This window comes from Nycticebus coucang, chromosome 4, assembly GCF_027406575.1.
Source record: "Nycticebus coucang isolate mNycCou1 chromosome 4, mNycCou1.pri, whole genome shotgun sequence".
NCBI classification, from domain to species: domain Eukaryota; kingdom Metazoa; phylum Chordata; class Mammalia; order Primates; family Lorisidae; genus Nycticebus; species Nycticebus coucang.
Window position 1 is genome coordinate 45,846,773 of NC_069783.1, and position 22,275 is coordinate 45,869,047.

Sequence of the window (22,275 nt, forward strand, 5' to 3'; positions counted from 1 at the left end):
TATTCAATATTTAAATAATCTGGTACATGAAATAAAGTTTATATTAAATACTTAATATTTGGAATTTTCCACTTGTGACACCGTATTTCTGTGCAAAAAAATTTCAGATTTTCGAGCACTTTGAATTTTTTAATTAGAGATACTCAATTGTATTGAAAATAGGCCAGGGACCCTTTATTTGGAAATCATGATCTAGAACAATTTCTACATTTTATAAAGAAATGTATTTATTGACTTAGAGAGGTGTCTTTCCCAGTTCAATATTTAAGCTAATAGGACTATTCTCCTATGTGATATATCTATTCGGTGAAAATACTGATATGAGCAACCATTAGGTAGTTTGAGAAAATAGAAATTTAAGCATAGCACTAACAGGATTACCAGTTTGGGTACTTTAATGATTATGTGTGTATAAACACAGCTGCCAAACTTCAGACTGAAAATCACTTTTGATACAATTATTTTTAGATGTGCCCAAGTGTTCTGAGAATATTTGGAAACAGGAAGAATATTTTATAGAAAATGTAATAATAGGGCGGCGCCTTTGGCTCAGTGAATAGGGCGCCGGCCCCATGTGCCGAGGGTGGTGGGTTCAAACCCAGCCCCGGTCAAACTGTAACAGAAAAATAGCCGGGCGTTGTGGCGGGCGCCTGTAATCCCAGCTGCTCGGGAGGCTGAGGCAAGAGAATTGCGTAAGCCCAAGAGTTAGAGGTTGCTGTGAGCCGTGTGACGCCACAGCACTCTACCCAAGGGCGGTACAGTGAGACTCTGTCTCTACAAAAAAAAAAAAAAGAAAATGTAATAATAATTATAATTTTTTATAAGAAAAAGTGAGTAAAATTCATCAAGTTTGGGTAATTCTTGTTTGCTAGTAAAATTTCAAAGTATGTTCAGTTTCTTTTTTTTTATTAGATCATAGCTGTGTACATTAGTGCAGTCAAGGGGTACAATGTGCTGGTTTCATATATAATCTGAAATGTTTTCATCGAACTGTTTAACATAGCCTTCATGGCATTTTCTTAGTTATTGTCTGAAGACATTTGTATGTTCAGTTTCTTAAAAGATTTTATTTTTTCTTTAGGCTTCTCCTGGCAATCTGTCTCAGTTTGAAGACATTCTCTTTGGTAACAATGATATGTCTACTTCCATTGGTGTTGTGGGTGTTAAAATGTCCACAGTTGATGGCCAGAGACAGGTTGGAGTTGGGTATGTTGATTCTATACAGAGGAAGCTAGGACTGTGTGAGTTCTCTGACAATGATCAGTTCTCCAATCTTGAGGCACTCCTGATTCAGATTGGACCAAAGGAATGTGTTTTACCAGGAGGAGAGACTGCAGGAGAGATGGGGAAACTAAGGCAGGTAAGAAGATCAACTCTAATGATAGAGAGTCCGAGCCTAGGAAAAGCTCTTTAATTAACATGATACTCTTTTATTTAAGAAACAAATTAATTCAAAAGTCAGATTTTTTGTATCTAATTAATGTTTTATTTTGAGGAACAAAATAATGATGTTTAATCTGTGATGGAAACTTTGTGTCTCTAATTAGAGATTTATTTTACCTCAGCTCTTGTCTCCTCTCCTTTCCTCTGTCCTTCCTCCTTACCTTACTTTGTTCCAAAAGAATAATTACTATCTCAAATATTACTGTATGATTTATCAAATAAGATGCAGTTCTTTTGGGTTAGTTTTTGATAGTTTGAATGGAACTATATCTTCCAAGGATTCTTTTCTTTCTGTGGGCCTCACATACCATGAACATGCTGTGCAAATCTATGATTGTCATTTTTAGCATAGATAGTGTCTCAGCAAATTTCCACAAGCGAAATTAAATGTTTTTTGGTTTAATTTTCTTATTTTTGTTTTGAGGCAGGATCTCACTCTCTCACCTAGGTAGAGTGGGAGTGTATCATCAGAGCTTACTGCAATCTTTTTTTTTTTTTTTTTTTGATTTTGGCCAGGGCTAGGTTTGAACCTGCCACCTCTGGCATATGGGACCGGCGCCCTACTCCTTGAGCCACAGGCGCCGCCCGCTTACTGCAATCTTTAACTCCTGGGTTCAAGCTATCTTCCTGCCTCAGTCTCCCGAGCAGCTGGGACTACAGGTGTGCATCACAAGGCCCGCTATTTTTTCTATTTTTGTTAGAGACAAGTCTCACTCCTGCTGAGGCTGGTCATGAACTCAAGAGGATTACTCAAGCAGTCCTCCTGCCCTGGCCTCCCAGAGTGCATGGATCACAGGCATGAGCCACTCACTATACCTGGTCCCACAAGTCATATTCTATTACGAGTTTATGTTGTTGATTGAGACAGAGTCTCACTCTATGACCCTAGTTTGAGTGTCATGGCGTCATAGCTCACAGCAACCTCAAACTCCTGGGTTTGAGTGATCCTTTTGCCTCAGCCTCCCAAGTAGCTGGCTTGTCGTTCTATTTTTAGTAGAGATGGGGTCTTGCTCGTGTTCAGGCTGGTCTAGAATTCCTGAGCTCAGGCTATCCACCTGCCTTGGCCCCTCAGAGTGCTAAGTTTACAAGTGTGAGCAACCGGGCCTGACCCTATTATGAGTTCTTACTGTTAACTTTTTTTAAAGTTTTATGTGAAGATAATATTATATTTTAATAAAAATCATTTTACAGATTTTAAAAATGTATTTATTTATTTATTTTTTAGAGACAGTCTCACTTTATGGCCCTTGGTAGAGTGGCATAGCATCACAGCTTACAGCAAACTCCAACTCCTGGGCTTAGGTGATTCTCTTGCCCCAGCCTCCCGAGTAGCTGAGACTACAGGCACCCGCCACAACACCTGGCTATTTTTTTGTTGTAGTTTGGCCAGGGCCAGGTTTGAACTGACCACCCTTGGTATATGGGGCCAATGCCCTACCCACTGAGCCACAGGCACCACCAAAATGTCTTTTCTTTTTTTTTTTATTGTTAAATCATAGCTGTGTACATTAGTGCAATCAAGGGGTACAATGTGCTGGTTTCATATACAATCTGAAATATTCTCATCAAACTGTTCAACGTAGCCTTCATGGCATTTTCTTAGTTATTGTATGTAGACATTTGTATTCTGCATTTAGTAAGTTTCGCCTGTACCCACAAACTGTCTTTATACATGTATGTTACCAATGTTTTGCACACTGTGTAAACATTTAGTATGGGTTGATAATCTGTTAAATTCTCATCAGTTTATATTTACAAATGTTAAAATTTTCTTTATTGCTTTTCTCATTCCTTTTATCCTTTGAACTATTTCTTGTAAAATAGGTTATTCAGAGAGGAGGAATTCTGATAACAGAAAGAAAGAAAGCTGACTTTTCCACAAAGGACATTTATCAGGACCTCAACCGGTTGTTGAAAGGTAAAAAGGGAGAACAGATGAACAGTACTGTTTTGCCTGAAATAGAGAATCAGGTATGTAGAGTGTAAACATCTATTCTTAAATTATAATAGTGACTTTTTAGAAGTATGTAGATTGTAAACATGAATTTATTCTTAAATTATAATAGTGACTTTTTAGAAGTATGTAGATTGTAAACATGAATTTATTCTTAAATTATAATAGTGACTTTTTAGATGTATGTAGATTATAAACATGAATTTATTCTTAAATTATAATAGTGACTTTTTGGAAGGCTAATTGATCTCAAAACCTAAACTGCATCAGTAATATTAAGCTTATTTTATCTATGATAAAGCTTATACAAAACTCAAGGAAATGACTAGAAAAATTTAAACATAACCTTAAATATAATTTCATTATTTTTATGTTACATGTATTCCTGGAGTTTGGAGGGTTTTTTTTTTTTTTTTTTGTAGAGACAGAGTGTCACTTTATGGCCCTGGGTAGAGTGCCGTGGCCTCACACAGCTCACAGCAACCTCCAACTCCTGGGCTTAAGCGATTCTCTTGCCTCAGCCTCCCAAGTAGCTGGGACTACAGGCGCCCGCCACAACGCCCGGCTATTTTTTTGTTACAGTTCGGCCGGGGCCGGGTTTGAACCCGCCACCCTCGGTATATGGGGCTGGCGCCCTACCGACTGAGCCACAGGCGCCGCCCATGGAGGGGGTTTTTAACAGTTTCACATGAGAGAGCCTGACTTCTGGTTCCTAAGTAGATTAAGGTATCATAATGACTGGAGGGGAAAAAAGACCTCTCCTGTCTCATTTTTATTACATAGCAGTTGTTGGGTCTTTAATAGATTACTTCATCTTTCTGAGAGGCAGTTTCTCATTATCTGTTATACAGGTTGACTATAAAGTCTAAAATTTTATGTCTACAATTTTTATAAGTCTAAAAATAACTGCCTTAAAGGATTGTTACAGAGATTAGTAGGTAATAAGGGTGAAAATATATACAAACAACACATAGTAATGCCATAATATTATAAATATTACATCTAAAAGTTTGGCTCAGAAATGGACACTGTTACGTATATTTAGTGATAGAAATAAGTTCAATATAAAAAATATAATTTTTATGAGATTTTTGGTGATAGAAGTTTATCTTACTGGTCAAATCTATTCTTTTTTAAATAAATTTTTATTTTAAACTAGATCACTAAATGTGGGTTTTATTTTTCCTTTTTTTTTTCCCTTTTTTCTTCTTTTTTTGAGACAGAGTAAGACTGTCGCCTTGGGTATATCATAGCTCACAGCAACCTTGAACTCTTCGGCTCAAACCATCTCCTCTTATCTCAGCTTTCCGAGTAGCTGGCACTACAGGCACCTGCCATGAAGTCCAGCTAGTTTTTTCTATTTTTAGATAAGGTCTCACTCTTGCTCAGGCTGGCTTCCCACTCCTGACCTCAAGTGATCCACCAAACTCAGCCTCCCAGAGTGCTAGGATTACATGTGTGGGCCACCATGCCTGGCCATTGTTTTTTATTTAAACAAGACAGAGCAGACTTTATAAACTGCAAGTTTTTCTCTCTGCCTCCTGATGATATAGCAGGCAATTCCTGTGACAGCCTTATACATTTATTAGAGTTTGACAAGGGCATTACTATGTTATCAAATGGGAAAAATAGGGATACTCATAGTGCATAGTAGCAGTATATTTTAGTAAGTAGAATGTGTCATTGAGTATCAGTGTGAGGTACTGAATTTTACGCTGTAGTAATAATATAGGCAATGAGAATATAGGTAAATAATTTGAATTTATTTTGTTTAGATATACATACGGAAAAGTGCATATACCATTAGTATGTACCTGAATTTTCTTTTTTTTTTTTTTTTTTTTTGTAGAGACAGAGTCTTACTTTATTGCCCTCGGTAGAGTGCTGTGGCATCACACAGCTCACAGCAACCTCCAACTCCTGGGCTTAGGCGATTCTCCTGCCTCAGCCTCCCGAGTAGCTGGGACTACAGGCGCCCGCCACAACGCCCGGCTATTTTTTGGTTGCAGTTTGGCCGGGGCTGGGTTTGAACCCGCCACCCTCGGTATATGGGGCCGGCGCCCTGCTCACTGAGCCACAGGTGCCGCCCTGTAACTGAATTTTCATAAAGCCAATATACCCCCGTAACTAGGACTCATGAAACAGAACATTAGGAGCCCAGAATCCCATTTTGGTACTTTTTCATGTTCATTACTGCAACTAGAGGGTAGATTATACGTCACCTTGTTCTCAATTTTTATAGTTTATATAATTGGCATTATATAGTATATACTCTTGTGTCTAGTTTCCTTCATTCAATATTATAAGTTTTTTTTGAGACTCAAGCTGTCACCCTGGGTGGAGTGCCATAGTGTCACAGCTCACAGCAACCTCAAACTCTTGGGCTTAAGTGATTCTCTTGCCTCAGCCTCCCAAGTAGCTGGGACTACAGGCACCCGCCACAACGCCCAGCTATTTTTCTGTTGCAGTTGCCATTGTTGTTTTTAGTTGTCCCGCGCCAGGTTCAAACCCGCCACCCTCGGTTGTATGTGGTTGGCGCCCTACCCACTGAGCTACAGGCTATGACTATGTTTATAAGATTTTACCCATATTGAGTAGTTGTGGATGGTTTGTGCTTATAGGGGTAGTATTGTTATAATATTCCAAAGTGTGAATTTATCCATTTTACTCTTGATAGGCATTTGGGTAATTTCTATTTTAGGCTCTTATAAAATAATGCCGCCAATTTAGTTGATTTTACTTTCTAAAAATTCTTATTATTTTTTTGTGACAGAGTCTCATCTGCTGCCCTGTGTAGAGTGTGGTGGCCTCATAGCTCATGACAACTTCAAACTCTTGGGCTTAAGTGATCCTCTTGCATCAGCCTCCCAACTGGCTAAGACTAGGCACCCACCCCCACACCCAGATAATTTCTGTTTTTAGTAGAGATGAGTCTTGCTCTTGCTCGAGCTGGTCTTGAACTCTTGAGCTTAGATGATCTACCTGCCTCAGTCTCTCAGAGTGCTGGGATTATAAGTGTAAGCCACTGCGCCTGGCGCCTAAAAATTAGAGATTTATTTAAACTTTGATTTTCTTGGTTCAAATTGGGAAGGAACACTAAGGAAAATGATAGAATTTGTAATTTATTTTTGTGTTTGTTTTCTCGACTCTAAAATTAGTCCTTGTGATATAGGAATCTTCTATTTTAAATTCTTAATTTTAGGTTGCAGTTTCATCATTGTCTGCAGTAATCAAGTTTTTAGAACTCTTATCAGATGATTCAAATTTTGGACAGTTTGAACTTACTACTTTTGACTTCAGCCAGTACATGAAATTGGATATGGCAGCAGTCAGAGCCCTTAACCTTTTCCAGGTAAAAAATAATTATAATAATAATATGGCCTTGGTGCTCCTGGGATCAAGCCATCCACCTCACTCTCCAAAGTAGCCAGGACTATGAGTGCGTGCCACCATACCTGGCTCTTGAATTGCTGTGTTTTGCTTTTCTAGTTTCAAGCTATATATAGTATATATCCTGACTTTATGAATAATTTTGTATATTAACAGCAATTCTTTTAACATGACGTTCTAAGAAGTTTTAATAGTTAAAAAAAAAAAGTGTGGTTTTGGCTTAGAGAACAGTCAGCCTAAAATGCAGATTAACAGGTTGAAAAGTTGGTTTGGAACTTTTGTGGAAATTCCTCATTTAATATTTTAAGAATATTATGTGTTCTTATTCCCCAAATTATTTACTTACTTTTCATGGCGTAGTAAGGTTTTCACTAATGAGTGTGCTTTTCTTTTTTGTATACTAGGGTTCTGTTGAAGATACCAGTGGCTCTCAGTCTCTGGCTGCATTGCTGAATAAATGCAAAACCCCTCAAGGACAAAGACTAGTTAACCAGTGGATTAAGCAGCCTCTCATGGATAAGAACAGAATAGAAGAGAGGTACATTACTAATGTATACTTTTGTTTTTATTTTTTTTTTAATTTTTACATATACATGTGTTTATTAGGTTTCCATTTTTTTGCCTTCACAAAATTAAAAAGCCTTAAAATTTAATAACGTTTAAGATATGACTAGAAACAAAAACCTTGTAAAGAACAAACGAACATAAATACAATCAGAAAAGGAATCAGACAGCTGCTACATCGAAATATTAAGCAATAACAATAATGATGATAATAATGATGCAAAGAAAGCATTCACGTTGTCAAATAAGAGTATAGAATATTAGGTATAGTATAGTATAGAATGCTTTGACTCTGAGATTCAGTATGGAGTCATCAGTTAACTTTTTTTTTAAGTCTCAAAAATAGACAACTAATATTTATAAATAAAAGTAAAAGATAATTTCGAAAAAACAGATCATGCCAAATCTTATAGACAATAGAAAAAAGAAGAACTACTTCAAAATCATTCTACTTGATCTGGGTACACCTGATATTAAAATTGGAGAAAATGTATTATTATAAAGGGGAAATTACAAATATATGTCACTTATAAATGAGGATGCAATATCCTAAACAACATATTAATAAGTTGAATTAAAAATTAATGTTTAAGTAACGTACTTTGGTCAAAAGTAAATCCAATTTATGTCAGAATTTGTCACTATTTTCTTATCTTGTTTTTTTTCTTCTTTTCCTTTCCCTCATCCTACTTGCACTACAAGTGATGTATACTTTTGTCAGCTTTAAGTAATTTGATTAAAGATGATTATACTATTATTCTAATATATAATTTTGCACCTATATTTTTAGCATTTAACTGCACAGAAAGCTACATGGTAATGATTTCAATTAATTTCAATTAATTAAGGATTCTTTTTTTATTTTTTAAATTTTTATTTTTTATTTTTTTAATTTCAGCTTGCTTGTTCATTCTTCGTTTGAAGTACTTTTTTTTGTTGTTTATTTTCTTCTGTTTTTTTAATGTTCTTCCTTTGGCAATTCTCTTTCCTGTTGCCTCCCCAGTAGCTGGGATTACAGACGCCCCCCACAACGTCCATTTTTGATGTTAGTAGAGATGGGGTCTTACTCTGGCTCACTGCTGCTCATCCAGGTCTCGAAACTCTGAGCTCAGGCAATCCACCCACCTCAGCCTCCCACAGCTCTGGGACTACAGGCGTGAGCCACCATGCCCGGCCTAATTAAGGATTCTTTAAAATACTTTTTAAAAACTATTAAAAATATAAAATTTTAGGGCAGCACCTGTGTTTCAAAGGAGTAAGGTGCCGACCCCATATGCCGGAGGTGGTGGGTTCAAACCCAGCCCTGGCCAAAAACTGCAAAAAAAAAAAAATATATATATATATATATAAAAATATAAAATAAAATTTTATTAGAGAGGTTGTATGGTGTAGACTTGGGAGCCAGAGTATCTGGCTCATATTATGTGTAATTTTGGACAAATTACTCAACCTCTCTGTCATAGTTTCTTCACTTTTAATCTTCACTCTTAAAATGATGCTAACTCCTCTACTTTCTCGTGTTGTTATGAAGATTAAATGATTTAATATATATAAAATACTTTGCACTATGGCCTGGGCAACAAAGTGAAAACTTATCTCTTGTTATTTTTATTTTTATTTTTTTTTGAGACAAAGTTTCACTGTCGCCCTCGGTAGAGTGCCATGGCGTTACAGCTCACAGCAACCTTCACCTCTTCGGCTTAAGCGATTCTCTTGCCTCAGCCTCCCAAGTAGCAGGGACTATAGGCCCCCATGAGAACGCCTGATTATTTTGTCGTTGTTGTAATTGTCATTATTGTTTGGCAGGCCTGGGCTGGGTTCGAACCCGCCAACTCCGGTTATATGACTGGTGCCCTAGCCACTAAGCTATAGGTGTTGAGCCATAAACTTATTTCTTCAAAAAACAAGCATGTAGATTTGAACAAGGTCTGGCACATAGGAAATACGTCATTGTTCTAGAAAGGATTTAAGGTGACCTAAACATAGATTTCAGAAAATCTTTAAAATTGAGGGAATTAAAGGTTATATAATTTTGCTACCTTAAATCACTACTAATTTGAAATATTTTATTTTTAGATAGGAGTTTTAAAATTGGTTCAGTGTGGTGGCTCATGCCTGTAATCCCAGCACTCTGGGAGCTGAGGTGGGAGAATTCATTGAGTTCAGGAATTGGAGACCAAGAGTGAGACCCTGTCTCTACAAAAAATTGAAAAATTTTGCATTGTGGTGGGCACCTGTAGTCCCAGCTACTCGGAAGGCTGAGGCAGGAAGATTGCTGAAGTCTAGGAATTTGAGATTGCTGCCAGCTAGGTTTACACCATGGATTTTCAAAATAACTACCATGTAAACTACCCAAAATTCAAGAAGTAACATAACTAGCATCGCAGAAACTCCTCTGAATTCTCCTGCTAATTACTACCCCTTCTCCTCACTTTAAGAGTAACCATTGTCCTGACATCATAGATTAATTGCTTTTGCCTCTTTTGACCTTTATGTAAGTAAAATCTTTTTTTTTTTTTTGTAGTTTTGGCTGGGGCCAGGCTTGAACTCACCACCCCTGGTATATGGGGCCGGCGCCCTACTCCTTGAGCCACAGGCGCTGCCCGAGTAAAATCATTTTATGTAGTACTCTTTTTTTTTTTGTAGTTTTTGGCCGGGGCTGGATTTGAACCCGCCACCTCCGGCATATGGGGTCGGCGCCCTACTCCTTTGAGCCACAGGTGCTGCCCCTTATGTAGTATACTCTTATATTACATAATCTTTTTTTCTTTTTTTTTGGCCAGGGCTGGGTTTGAACCCGCCACCTTTGGTATATGGGGCTGGTGCCCTACTTCTTTGAGCCACGGGCGCCGCCCTAATCTTTTTTTCTTAAACATGGTTGTAATCCTAATGTTGTTCTATGCCCTATTTTTTTTTTTTTTTTTTTTGTAGAGACAGAAATGGGTATATGTGCAAATACCTGTTGATCAACAAGTTCTAAGTATTGAGTACATGTGGTGTTTGTTTTTTCTTTTTTTTTTTTTTTTTTGTAGAGACAGAGTCTCACTTTATGGCCCTCGGTAGAGTGCCGTGGCCTCACACAGCTCACAGCAACCTCCAACTCCTGGGCTTAAGCGATTCTCTTGCCTCAGCCTCCCGAGTAGCTGGGACTACAGGCGCCCGCCACGGTGTTTGTTTTTTCATTCTAGCCATACTTCACTTAGGAGAATAGTTTCTGATTCCATAAATTGTTACAAAAGACACCATAGGTCACCATTTTTTATGGTTGAGTAGTTTTCCCTGGTATACAGATATCACATTTTATTAATCCATTCATGTTTTATTAATGAGCAGTTGGGTTGTTTCCACATCTTTGCAATTGTGAATTGTGCTGCTATAAACATTCTAGTGCTGGCTCGGTGCCCGTAGCACAGTGGCTAAGGTGCTAGCCACATAAACTGAGGCTGGCAGGTTTGAACCCAGCCCGGGCTCGCTAAACAATGATGACAACCTCAACAAAAGTAGCTAGGCATTGTGGCAGGCGCCTATAGTCCCAGCTACTTGGGAGGCTGAAGCAAGAGAATTGCTTAAGCCCAAGAGTTGGAGGTTGCTGTGATCCATGATGCCACGGCACTCTACCGAGGGCAACATAGTGAGACTCTATCTCAAAGAAAAAAAGTTTAGAAGTTTAGAAATGGGGGTGTTGCTTGTGTGAGGGTATATGGTATATGATGCCCCTAGACTTCTTTACAGGTTGTGTTTTCATTTTGGCCTCAACGTTTGTTCAAGAATATCTCTACCGAGTCCACATTCTGTGGAAATAGAGCTGCCTGGAAATCATACACTGAGTGTAGTTTCTTTCTTTCTTTCTTTCTTTTTTTTTTGTAGAGGCAGAGTCTCACTTTATGGCCCTCAGTAGAGTGCCGTGGCGTCACACAGCTCACAGCAACCTCCAACTCGTGGGCTTACGCGATTCTCTTGCCTCAGCCTCCCAAGTAGCTGGAACTACAGGCACCCGCCACAACGCCCAGCTATTTTTTGGTTGCAGTTCAGCCGGTGCCGGGTTTGAACCCGCCACTCTCGGTATATGGGGCCGGCGCCTTACTGACTGAGCCACAGGCACCGCCCTGAGTGTAGTTTCTTTAACAGTCAAGTATTACTTGAGCTTATGAGGAAGAACAGGAGGTTCTACTCTACTGCTTTGCTTTTCTAAGTCACGTTTAGTGGAGAACCATAAATTCTGATTCCTGGGCTGCTCTGAGATCTACTCTGAGTTTCATTTTGCCTTTCTATGCAGCCTGCACTGCAAAGGCACTGTTTTTCTAGTGCTTTCATGGGTACCATGAAATTTAGCCCATTGGTCCTTTGTCATAATGGTCTCTCCCTCTTTACCTTTCTTTCTCAATTAAAAGTTGCCAGAGCTGTGCCCAGTGGCTCATGTCTGTAGTCCCACCTACTCAGGAGGCTGGGGCAGGAAGGTCACTAGTTCGAGTCCAACCTGGGCAAAGTGCCGACACCCTGATGCTATTTGGTCCATTGTACTTCACGGTGTCTGCCCTACCTTTCATTCATAATGGGTATTACTTTTATTTCATGACTCATTTTAGTGACTAACCCCAATTGTTTTACTTTCCTTGAAAGCTTCCAGCTATGTCCTCCTCTAAGCAGATGGTTTCTTCCTTAATTCTTGTGACCTCAGAATGTATTTATATTTTTAGACTTTTACTCTTTGGCTCTTTCTCAGAAGAATGAACACTTTTGTCCTTTCCAAAGCCAACCATTTTACCCATGATCATAGTATTTTTGTATTTCTTCTCTGCTTTAGTTTTCTTCCAGTCCAACCTTTTCTCCTTGCAAGTCTCTGCTCTTGCCTTTCCCCTCAAGTATTCTTTCTCAAATTTCATCTCTGTAAATACCAACTATTCCCGTAGCAATTCTTTGCTTTCTTATCTATGTATAAATACTTCATTTTGTTTTATATCTCATTTGTTACTCAGCACTAAATGTAAAGTGGAGACACATTCATCTCTTCCATTAGATTATTCTTTGAAAGCGTTCCTCTCTCTCTCTCTTTTTTTTTTTTTTTGAAACAGAGTCTCACTTCGTAGAGTGCTGTGGCATCACAGCTCACAGCAACCTCAAACTCTTGGGCTTAAGTGATTTGCTTGCCTCAGCCTCCCAAGTAGCTGGGACTACAGGCACCCGCCACATGCCTGGCTATTTTTTTGTTGCAGTTGTCATTGTTGTTCAGCTGGCTCAGGCTGGGTTCGAACCCTCCAGCCTCGGTGTATGTGGCCAGCACTGTAACCACTGTGCTACGGGTGCCCAGCCATGTTTCTCTCTTTTATAAATTGTCATACTCTTTTAAAATCTGTTCAGGCCCAGCACATATCTGCTACTTTAATGTATCAAATGAGTGACCCTGACTGTATTAACCCATGTAAAAAACAGATCATTAAAAACTTGTAATTGCAGTTCTTTAGACACTATATTTGCTCTCAGCCTTAGAAATATGGTGTTATGCAATCTGAGTCAACTCTTCTTTTAATGAGAGCCTAGAAATGCTAGTTTTAAAGCATAGAATGTTGATTTTAAAGTACCAACGATTGAATGATTAGTTCTATTGGAATTTTAGGGGTTAAATGACTCCCAGTTATCTTGGGTGCCAGTCAGTTTGCAAATTAATTATTATATTAAATTGTGTACAGCTGAATAATTTTATTGAGTGAGATTGGTAAGCATACTATGTTATGCCAATGGTAACTTTGATACTTCTAAAATTGTGATTCAAAAGTGACATTGTCATGGAAACAGCAAAGTAGTCTTTTTTTCTTTCTTCTTTTAGCCAGAAACATACACTGACACTATAATTAGTTCTGAAATGATACAGTGAATAAACTTGTGAAACTACCTATTTATTAGGCTTTTAATGATAGACTAAAGACAGGGTGTCCATAAAGTTTGTGGTCAATTTAAAATAGTGGGCTGTATAATTGCTTTGTGCTGTTCTTTTCCCCCATTGATTATTATTTGGCTTTAAATTTGGGAACTTAAGGAGAGAAGCCTAATGGTTGTTTCTGAATTTCTGAAAATACAGTTTGTTTAAGATGAAGATATGTTGTAGACAAAACATTTGAGTCATTTAGAAGAGGTTTGAATGTCTTGTCAGGACAAACTAGAGTTATCACCTCTCGTGTTCCTGGGCTTCAGAGAAATAAGACAGAAAGCATAAAGGTTATATATCAGGTATAGAGAGTTTACTTTTTTTACTCCATAGCACTTATCAGTGTATCTCTCTACCTTCTTTTTTTTAATTGAGAGTACATGTCATAGAAATCTTTTCTGGTACAGTAAATGCCTGAATTGTTCTTGTTTATAGATAGCCCCAGTGACTTGGCTCATAATTACAAACTTGGTAGTAAATTATTTTCCCACTGGGCGGTGCCTGTGGCTCAGTGAGTAGGGTGCTGGCCCCATATACCGAGGGTGGCGGGTTCAAACCCAGCCCTGGCCAAACTGCAACAAAAAAAATAGCTGGGCTTTGTGGCAGGCGCCTGTAGTCCCAGCTACTTGGGAGGCTGAGGCAAGAGAATCGCGTAAGCCCAAGAATTTGAGGTTGCTGTGAGCTGTGAAGCTACGGTACTCTACCGAGGGTGACAAAGTGAAACTCTGTCTCTTTAAAAAAAAAAAAGGGGAGGGGGGCGGCGCCTGTGGCTCAGTCGGTAAGGCGCCGGCCCCATATACCGAGGGTGGCCGGTGCCTGTAGTCCCAGCTACTCGGGAGGCTGAGGCAGGAGAATCGCTAAAGCCCAGGAGTTGGAGGTTGCTGTGAGCTGTGTGATGCCATGGCACTCTACCGAGGGCGATAAAGTGAGACTCTGTCTCTACAAAAAAAATTATTTTCCCACTAATTTGGTATTTTGCATACACAAAAAATATATATCTGTTGTCAACTGCCTAGGTGTTATCTTCCCATTTTATAGACTTTTAGTTATTTTCTCTCTTTTTTTTTTTGTCCAGGGCTGTGCTTGAACCTGCCACCTCTGGCATATGGGGCCGGTGCCCTACTCCTTTGAGCCACAGGCACCGCCCAGTTATTTTTCTCTTTTAAAAAGTAAATTTTTATTCAAATTTCTTTAAATTAGTGGCCTCATGCAGTTTTTCCCTCCAGGGGATATTCATCAATGTCTGGAAACACTTTTGGTTGTCATAGTGGGAAACAGACTGTATAATGGGTAGAAGTCAGGGGTGCTATTAAATAAGCACAGAACATCCCTTTATAATAACGCATCATCTAGCCTAAAATGTCAGTATTGCTGAGGCTGAGAAATTCTGCTCTAAATATATGCTTTATGTGTTTACTCTGGAGATAGCATATTTTTCCCTCATATACCATGTTAGATAAACCTTTTTATGATGCAGGAATTATAAATGCTGGTGGAGAGGTCAGTAAATAAGAGATTTAGAAAGCAGATTCATTTCCTTTTTTAATCCCTATGTAATTTTATAGTAAATTTACTGATCAGGTAGTATAAAAATATAGAGAAAACGGTTGCTTTTCTGATAGTATTTTGAACTTTGAATCATTTGTTATGCCCAAGGCCTCCAGAAAAATTTGCAAAGCCTATATTCAGTACCATCCAGGGGTCCTCAAACTACAGCCCAGGGGCCACATGAGGTGGTATGATTGTATTTGTTCCTGTTTTGTTTTTTTACTTCAAAATAAGATATGTGCAGTGTGCATAGGAATTTGTTCATAGTTTTTTTTTATACTATAGTCCGGCCCTCCAGTGGTCTGAGGGACAGTGAACTGGCCCCTGGTTTAAAAAGTTTGAGGATCCCTGGCTCCCTCCCTTCCTCTCACTATGTCGCCCTTGGTACAGTGCCATGGTGTCACAGCTCTCAGCAACCTCCAACTCCTGGGCTTAGGTGATTCTCTTGCCTCAGCCTCCTGAGTAGCTTGGACTACAGGTGCCCACCACAACGCCCAGCTATTTTTTGTTGCGGTTTGGCTGGGGCCAGGTTTGAACTCGCCACCCTTGGTATATGGGGCAGGCACCCTACCCACTGATCCACAGGCACTGCCCTAGAACACTGTTTTACAAACTGCAATTTGTGACTGAGCAGTTGGTTGTGTGTAGTTAGCGTAGTGAGTGATAAAAAGCATTTTTGAAAAATACAGAAGAAAATAAAGCATATCATGTAAGTATTGTTTTGTGAAATCTATTTTAATTATATATTTATGCATGTGTATGTAGCATCATGATATAAAGACATAATTCTTGCTGTAGGTTACACTGAAAGAAATAGAAAGCACAGTTTTGACACACAGGGTAAGTGGATAGCCACTTCAGCAGTGATTCCAGCAACAAGCACTTTCCTGAGAAAACTTCTGCTCATCCACAGGCACAAGAACTTAAAGAGCAAGAGGAATTGAAAGGAAAATTAGGGCAAGTAAACAGATAAAAGAAATCACCCATGAGGAAGAATCAGCAGAAAACTCCAGGCAACATGAAGAACCAGTCCAGAACTACCCCGCCAAGGGACCATGAGGTAGCTACTGCAGAGGATTCCACCTATACAGAAATGTTAGGAATGACAGAAAGGGAATTTAGAATACACATGTTGAAAACAATGAAGGAAATGATGGAAACAATGAAGGAAACTGTTAATAAAGTGGAAAATAACCAAAAGGAAATTCAAAAACAGAATCAAATAAGAGATGAACGATATGAAGAATATAAAAAGGATATAGCAGAGCTGAAGGAAATGAAACAGTCAATCAGGGAACTTAAAGATGCAATGGAAAGTATCAGCAACAGGTCAGACCACGCAGAAGAAAGAATTTCAGAGGTAGAAGACAAAGTTTTTGAGATAACTCAGATAGTAAAAGAGGCAGAAAAGAAGAGAGAGAAAGCAGAACGTTCACTGTCAGAATTATGGGACTTTATGAAGCGTTCCAACATACGAGTTATAGGAATTCCAGAAGGGGAAGAAGAATGCCCCAGAGGAATGGAAGCCATACTAGAGAATATTATAAAAGAAAATTTCCCAAATATCACCAAAGATTCTGACACACTGCTTTCAGAGGGATATCGGACCCCAGGTCGCCTCAACTCTAACCGAGCTTCTCCAAGACACATTGTGATGAACCTGTCCAAAGTCAAGACCAAAGAAAAGATTCTGCAAGCTGCCAGGAGTAAGCGCCAGTTGACCTACAGGGGCAAACCCATCAGATTGACCGCAGACTTCTCTAATGAAACTTTCCAAGCAAGAAGACAATGGTCATCTACCTTTAATCTACTTAAACATAACAATTTCCAGCCCAGAATTCTGTACCCTGCTAAGCTAAGCTTCAAAATTGACGGAGAAATCAAATCATTTACGGATATACAAACATTGAGGAAATTCGCCACAACAAGACCAGCTCTACAGGAAATACTTCAACCTGTTCTGCACACTGACCACCACAATGGATCAGCAGCAAAGTAAGAACTCAGAAATCAAAGGACAGAACCTAACCTCCACACTGATGCAAAAGATAAAACTAAGCAATGGACTCTCACAAAATAAGACGAATAGAATACTACCACACTTGTCAATTATCTCAATAAATGTTAATGGCTTGAATTCCCCACTGAAGAGACATAGATTGGTTGACTGGATTAAAAAACACAAGCCATCCATTTGCTGTCTGCAAGAAACACACCTGGCTTCAAAAGACAAATTAAAGCTCCGCGTCAAGGGTTGGAAGACAATTTTTCAGGCAAATGGAATTCAGAAGAAAAGAGGAGTTGCAATCTTATTTTCAGATACATGTGGATTTAAAGCAACTAAAGTCAAAAAAGACAAAGATGGTCACTTTATATTGGTCAAGGGAAAAATACAACAAGAAGACATTTCAATTCTAAATATTTATGCACCCAATTTAAATGCTCCCAGATTCTTGAAGCAGACCTTACTCAGTCTGAGCAATATGATATCTGATAATACCATCATAACAGGGGACTTTAACACTCCTCTTACAGAGCTGGACAGATCCTCTAAACAGAAATTAAACAAGGATATAAGAGACTTAAATGAGACTCTAGAACAACTGTGCTTGATAGACGCATATAGAACACTCCACCCCAAAGATAAAGAATATACATTCTTCTCATCACCCCATGGAACATTCTCCAAAATTGATCATACCCTGGGACACAAAACAAATATCAACAGAATCAAAAGAATTGAAATTTTACCTTGTATCTTCTCAGACCATAAGGCACTAAAGGTGGAACTCAACTCGAACAAAAATGCTCGACCCCACCCAAAGGCATGGAAACTAAACAATCTTCTGTTGAATAACAGATGGGTGCAGGAAGAAATAAAACAGGAAATCATTAACTTCCTTGAGCATAACAACAATGAAGACACAAGCTACCAAAACCTGTGGAATACTGCAAAAGCAGTTTTGAGAGGAAAATTCATCGCTTTAGATGCCTACATTCAAAAAACTGAAAGAGAGCACATCAACAATCTCACAAGAGATCTTATGGAATTGGAAAAAGAAGAACAATCTAAGCCTAAACCCAGTAGAAGAAAAGAAATATCCAAAATCAAATCAGAGATCAATGAAATTGAAAACAAAAGAATCATTCAGAAAATTAATGAAACAAGGAGTTGGTTTTTTGAAAAAATAAATAAAATAGATAAACCATTGGCCAGACTAACGAGGAATAGAAAAGTAAAATCTCTAGTAACCTCAATCAGAAATGATAAAGGGGAAATAACAACTGATCCCACAGAGATACAAGAGATCATCTCTGAATACTACCAGAAACTCTATGCCCAGAAATTTGACAATGTGAAAGAAATGGATCAATATTTGGAATCACACCCTCTCCCTAGACTCAGCCAGGAAGAAATAGAGCTCCTGAACAGACCAATTTCAAGCACTGAGATCAAAGAAACAATAAAAAAGCTTCCAACCAAAAAATGCCCTGGTCCAGATGGCTTCACTCCAGAATTCTATCAAACCTTCAAGGAAGAGCTTATTCCTGTACTGCAGAAATTATTCCAAAAAATTGAGGAAGAAGGAATCTTTCCCAACACATTCTATGAAGCAAACATCACCCTGATACCAAAACCAGGAAAAGACCCAACCAAAAAGGAGAATTTCAGACCAATCTCACTCATGAACATAGACACAAAAATTCTCAACAAAATCCTAGCCAATAGATTACAGCTTATCATCAAAAAAGTCATTCATCATGATCAAGTAGGCTTCATCCCAGGGATGCAAGGCTGGTTTAACATACGCAAGTCTATAAACGTTATCCACCATATTAACAGAGGCAAAAATAAAGATCACATGATCCTCTCAATAGATGCAGAAAAAGCATTTGATAAAATCCAGCATCCTTTTCTAATTAGAACTCTGAAGAGTATAGGCATAGGTGGCACATTTCTAAAACTGATTGAAGCTATCTATGACAAACCCACAGCCAATATTTTACTGAATGGAGTAAAACTGAAAGCTTTTCCTCTTAGAACTGGAACCAGACAAGGTTGTCCTCTGTCACCTTTACTATTCAACATAGTGCTGGAAGTTCTAGCCAATACAATTAGGCAAGACAAGGAAATAAAGGGAATCCAAATGGGAGCAGAGGAGGTCAAACTCTCCCTCTTTGCTGACGACATGATCTTATACTTAGAGAACCCCAAAGACTCAACCACAAGACTCCTAGAAGTCATCAAAAAATACAGTAATGTTTCAGGATATAAAATCAATGTCCACAAGTCAGTAGCCTTTGTGTACACCAATAACAGTCAAGATGAGAAGCTAATTAAGGACACAACTCCCTTCACCATAGTCTCAAAGAAAATCAAATACCTAGGAATATACCTAACGAAGGAGGTGAAGGACCTGTATAAAGAAAACTATGAAATCCTCAGAAAGGAAATAGCAGAGGATATTAACAAATGGAAGAACATACCATGCTCATGGATGGGAAGAGTCAACATTGTTAAAATGTCCATACTTCCCAAAGCAATCTACCTATTCAATGCCATTCCTATCAAAATACCAACATCATACTTTCAAGATTTGGAAAAAATGATTCTGCGTTTTGTATGGAACTGGAAAAAACCCCGTATAGCTAAGGCAGTTCTCTGTAATAAAAATAAAGCTGGGGGCATCAGCATACCAGATTTTAGTCTGTACTACAAAGCCATAGTGCTCAAGACAGCATGGTACTGGCACAAAAACAGAGACATAGACACTTGGAATCGAATGGAAAACCAAGAAATGAAACTAACATCTTACAACCACCTAATCTTTGATAAACCAAACAAGAACATACCTTGGGGGAAAGATTCCCTATTCAATAAATGGTGTTGGGAGAACTGGATGTCTACATGTAAAAGACTGAAACTGGACCCACACCTTTCCCCACTCACAAAAATTGATTCAAGATGGATAAAGGACTTAAACTTAAGGCATGAAACAATAAAAACCCTCCAAGAAAGCATAGGAAAAACACTGGAAGATATTGGCCTGGGGAAAGACTTCATGAAGAAGACTGCCATGGCAATTGCAACAACAACAAAAATAAACAAATGGGACTTCATTAAACTGAAAAGCTTCTGTACAGCTAAGGAGACAATAACCAAAGCAAAGAGACAACCTACACAATGGGAAAGGATATTTGCATATTTTCAATCAGACAAAAGCTTGATAACTAGGATCTATAGAGAACTCAAATTAATCCACATGAAAAAAGCCAACAATCCCTTATATCAATGGGCAAGAGACATGAATAGAACTTTCTCTAAAGACGACAGACGAATGGCTAACAAACACATGAAAAAATGTTCATCATCTCTATATATTAGAGAAATGCAAATCAAAACAACCCCGAGATATCATCTAACCCCAGTGAGAATGGCCCACATCACAAAATCTCAAAACTGCAGATGCTGGCGTGGATGTGGAGAGAAGGGAACTCTTTTACACTGCTGGTGGGACTGCAAACTAGTACAACCTTTCTGGAAGGAAGTATGGAGAAACCTCAAAGCACTCAAGCTAGACCTCCCATTTGATCCTGCAATCCCATTACTGGGCATCTACCCAGAAGGAAAGAAATCCTTTTATCATAAGGACACTTGTACTAGACTGTTTATTGCAGCTCAATTTACAGTCGCCAAAATGGGAAACAGCCTAAATGCCCACCAACCCAGGAATGGATTAACAAGCTGTGGTATATGTATACCATGGAATACTATTCAGCCATTAAAAAAAATGGAGACTTTACATCCTTCGTATTAACCTGGATGGACGTGGAAGATATTATTCTTAGTAAAGCATCACAAGAATGGAGAAGCATGAATCCTATGTACTCAATTTTGATATGAGGACAATTAATGACAATTATGGTTATGGGGGGGGAAACAGAAAGAGGGAAGGAGGGAGGTGGGTGGGGCCTTGGTGTGTGTCACACTTTATGGGGGCAAGACATGATTGCAAGAGGGACTTTACCTAACAATTGCAATCAGTGTAAACCTGGCTTATTGTACCCTCAATGAATCCCCAACAATAAAAAAAAAAAAAAAAGAAATAGAAAGCACAGATTTTTAGTAAATTGCAAGAGCATTATGAGCTACATGTTCTACATGTATTGTTCTTGAAACAAGTTGAGATTTATTTTTATTTATTTTTATTTTTTTGCAGTTTTTTGGCTGAGGCCAGGTTTGAACCCGCCACCTCCAGTATATGGGGCCAGCACCCTACTCCTTGAGCCACAGGCACCACCCGAAACAAGTTGAGATTTTAATTATTGGCTTTGGGAAGCATTAAATTTTTAAATATTTTTGGCTTTGTATTGTCAAGAGCTAATTTTAGAAAGCATTCTGAAAATTTATAATGCCTTCTGACAGATTATTGGATTTGGCAACATGCCCCAGCTATAATTCTGTTTCATTAAACACCACTGTTTACATGAGCAACAATGTGTCAGTAACAACAATGTCCCAACAATGAAATTCTTCTATTTAAAAAATGTCAATTTTCTGAAAGTCAAACAAAGTTGGTTATATTTTAGTATGACATTGCTTAACTGAACATTAATTTGATGCGTAATTAATTGGGAAATGCCTGCCTCATTCATGGTGGTTTTCACCCTCTAAAACAGTGGTTCTCAGTCTTCCTAATGCTGTGGCTCTTTAATACAGTTCCTGTGGGTTGCACAGGTTGAGAACCGCTGCTCTAAAAGAAACTAACATTTCAGAATAGACAAGCTGGAAGGGTTGAACTCATTCAGTTGAGACTTATATGCCTAGTAGACACATAAAATATTTATACTAAAATATTTAAGACTAATTCTAGTCAATTTATTTCAGATTAAATTTAGTGGAAGCGTTCATGGAAGATGCAGAGTTGAGGCAGAGTTTACAAGAAGATTTACTTCGTCGCTTCCCAGATCTTAACCGACTTGCTAAGAAATTTCAAAGACAAGCAGCAAACTTACAAGATTGTTACCGACTCTATCAGGGTATAAATCAACTCCCTAATGTTATACAGGCTCTGGAAAAATATGAAGGTAACATGATCTCTTTTGTTGGTTTGTTTTTCTTCCCTCTTATAGTATATATTTGGCAAATGTGCTGTCCTTACAAAGTTGATGGCAGTGATTCACTCTTACAATACATTAAATTTTTCTAATGACAGGCTGTGTTCACCTATGCTTTGTGACAGGAGATAGGAGACATCTTAGATTTTTTGCTTTTTAAAAATGATTGTTAGAGTTACTGAGTTTATTACTAAGTTCTATTGCACTAACAGAGGCAGTTAAACAGGATTTGATGGCTGAAGAAGACTGACAGGACCAAAAATGACAGTGCTTACACATGTCAGTTTATTAGAGGAAAAGGGAATAATTCAGTAGCAGCAGTAAAGTTAGGATA

General features: G+C 38.4%; 1 protein-coding gene across 1 annotated transcript in view; it reads left to right on the forward strand.

The window, feature by feature from the left end:
• Positions 1-22,275, forward strand: part of MSH2 (mutS homolog 2) — a 96,720-nt gene that overhangs the window by 23,232 nt on the left and 51,213 nt on the right. Inside the window, exons 3-7 of the mRNA XM_053586955.1 lie at positions 1,082-1,360; positions 3,268-3,414; positions 6,600-6,749; positions 7,192-7,325; positions 21,712-21,911. Of these exons, the coding sequence (XP_053442930.1) occupies positions 1,082-1,360; positions 3,268-3,414; positions 6,600-6,749; positions 7,192-7,325; positions 21,712-21,911 (910 nt within the window). The remainder of the gene's footprint in view (positions 1-1,081; positions 1,361-3,267; positions 3,415-6,599; positions 6,750-7,191; positions 7,326-21,711; positions 21,912-22,275) is intronic.